At 61.6% G+C, this 978-nt stretch overlaps 1 protein-coding gene across 1 annotated transcript in view; it reads right to left on the reverse strand.

Annotated features, from left to right (window-relative positions):
* Window positions 1–978, reverse strand: part of TNPO3 (transportin 3) — a gene marked incomplete at both ends in the record, with an annotated part of 10,676 nt that overhangs the window by 7,625 nt on the left and 2,073 nt on the right. The window contains 2 exons of the mRNA XM_057388390.1: window positions 393–536; window positions 624–780. Of these exons, the coding sequence (XP_057244373.1) occupies window positions 393–536; window positions 624–780 (301 nt within the window). The remainder of the gene's footprint in view (window positions 1–392; window positions 537–623; window positions 781–978) is intronic.

The following is a 978-nucleotide window of genomic DNA, read 5'->3' on the forward strand; positions in this document are numbered from 1 at the left end:
CCTCCTGGGTGTGACAAACCTCACCTGGTCCCTCCTGGGTGTGACAAACCTCACCTGGTCCCTCCTGGGTGTGACAAACCTCACCTGGCACCTCCAGGGTGTCACAAACCTCACCTGGTCCCTCCAGGGTGTGACAAACCTCCCATGACACCTCCTGGCTGTGACAAACCTCACCTGGTCTCTCCTGGCTGTGACAAACCTCACCTGGCACCCCGTGGGCACTGGCACCTCCCTGCTCTTCCCAGCAGAGAGGGACTGTCCCCTCCTTGGAGCCAGCCCCAGCCAGAGGGAAGCAGAGTCCCTGCTGACACAGGAGGGGTGAACGCCCTGCTCCACACCTCAGTCCCACTGAAATTCTCCTGGCACCCTCCCCCTTCCCAGGAAACACTCACCAGCACCTCGAAGAGCAGGGACAGCAGCTTGCTGTTGGCCATGAAGGTGCTGTCCAGGACMCCCAGGTTGAACCAGCTGCCCAGGCACCGGAAGATTTTGATGAGCATCTTCTCCTCATTGCCCGCCTTCTCCACGCACGTCACCTGCCACAAACAATTCCCATGATGAGCCCACGGCCTGTGGGGCAGAGGGAGCTGCAGCTGGAGATGCTGCCCAGGCCAGCCCCTCACCAGCAGTGAGACCACGGTGCTGGAGTAGTAGGCCAGGTCCTCGATGATCTCGGTGCGGCGGTTGGCGCCGATGCGCAGCGAGCGGCTGTGCACCTCCTCCGGCAGCACCGTCAGGATCTCCAGCAGGAAGGGCAACGATGTCACGTCATTGCTGTACCTGGGGGAGGGACAGGAGGACACCTCAGCACTGGCAAACAGCACAGCAAGAGCTGGATATGCCACAGCAGGGTGTGGGACTGGGTGGGCTTTAGGGTCCCTTCACCCCAAAACATCCCACACTCCATGGATTTGTCACCTCCAGGACAGGCAGTGTCCAGCCACAGGGGCACAGCCCGGCCAAGAGGAGCCTCCAGGA

This window comes from Malurus melanocephalus, unplaced genomic scaffold (genome assembly GCF_030028575.1).
Source record: "Malurus melanocephalus ecotype Western Australia unplaced genomic scaffold, MMel_1.1 scaffold_1886, whole genome shotgun sequence".
Taxonomy (NCBI): Eukaryota; Metazoa; Chordata; class Aves; order Passeriformes; family Maluridae; genus Malurus; species Malurus melanocephalus.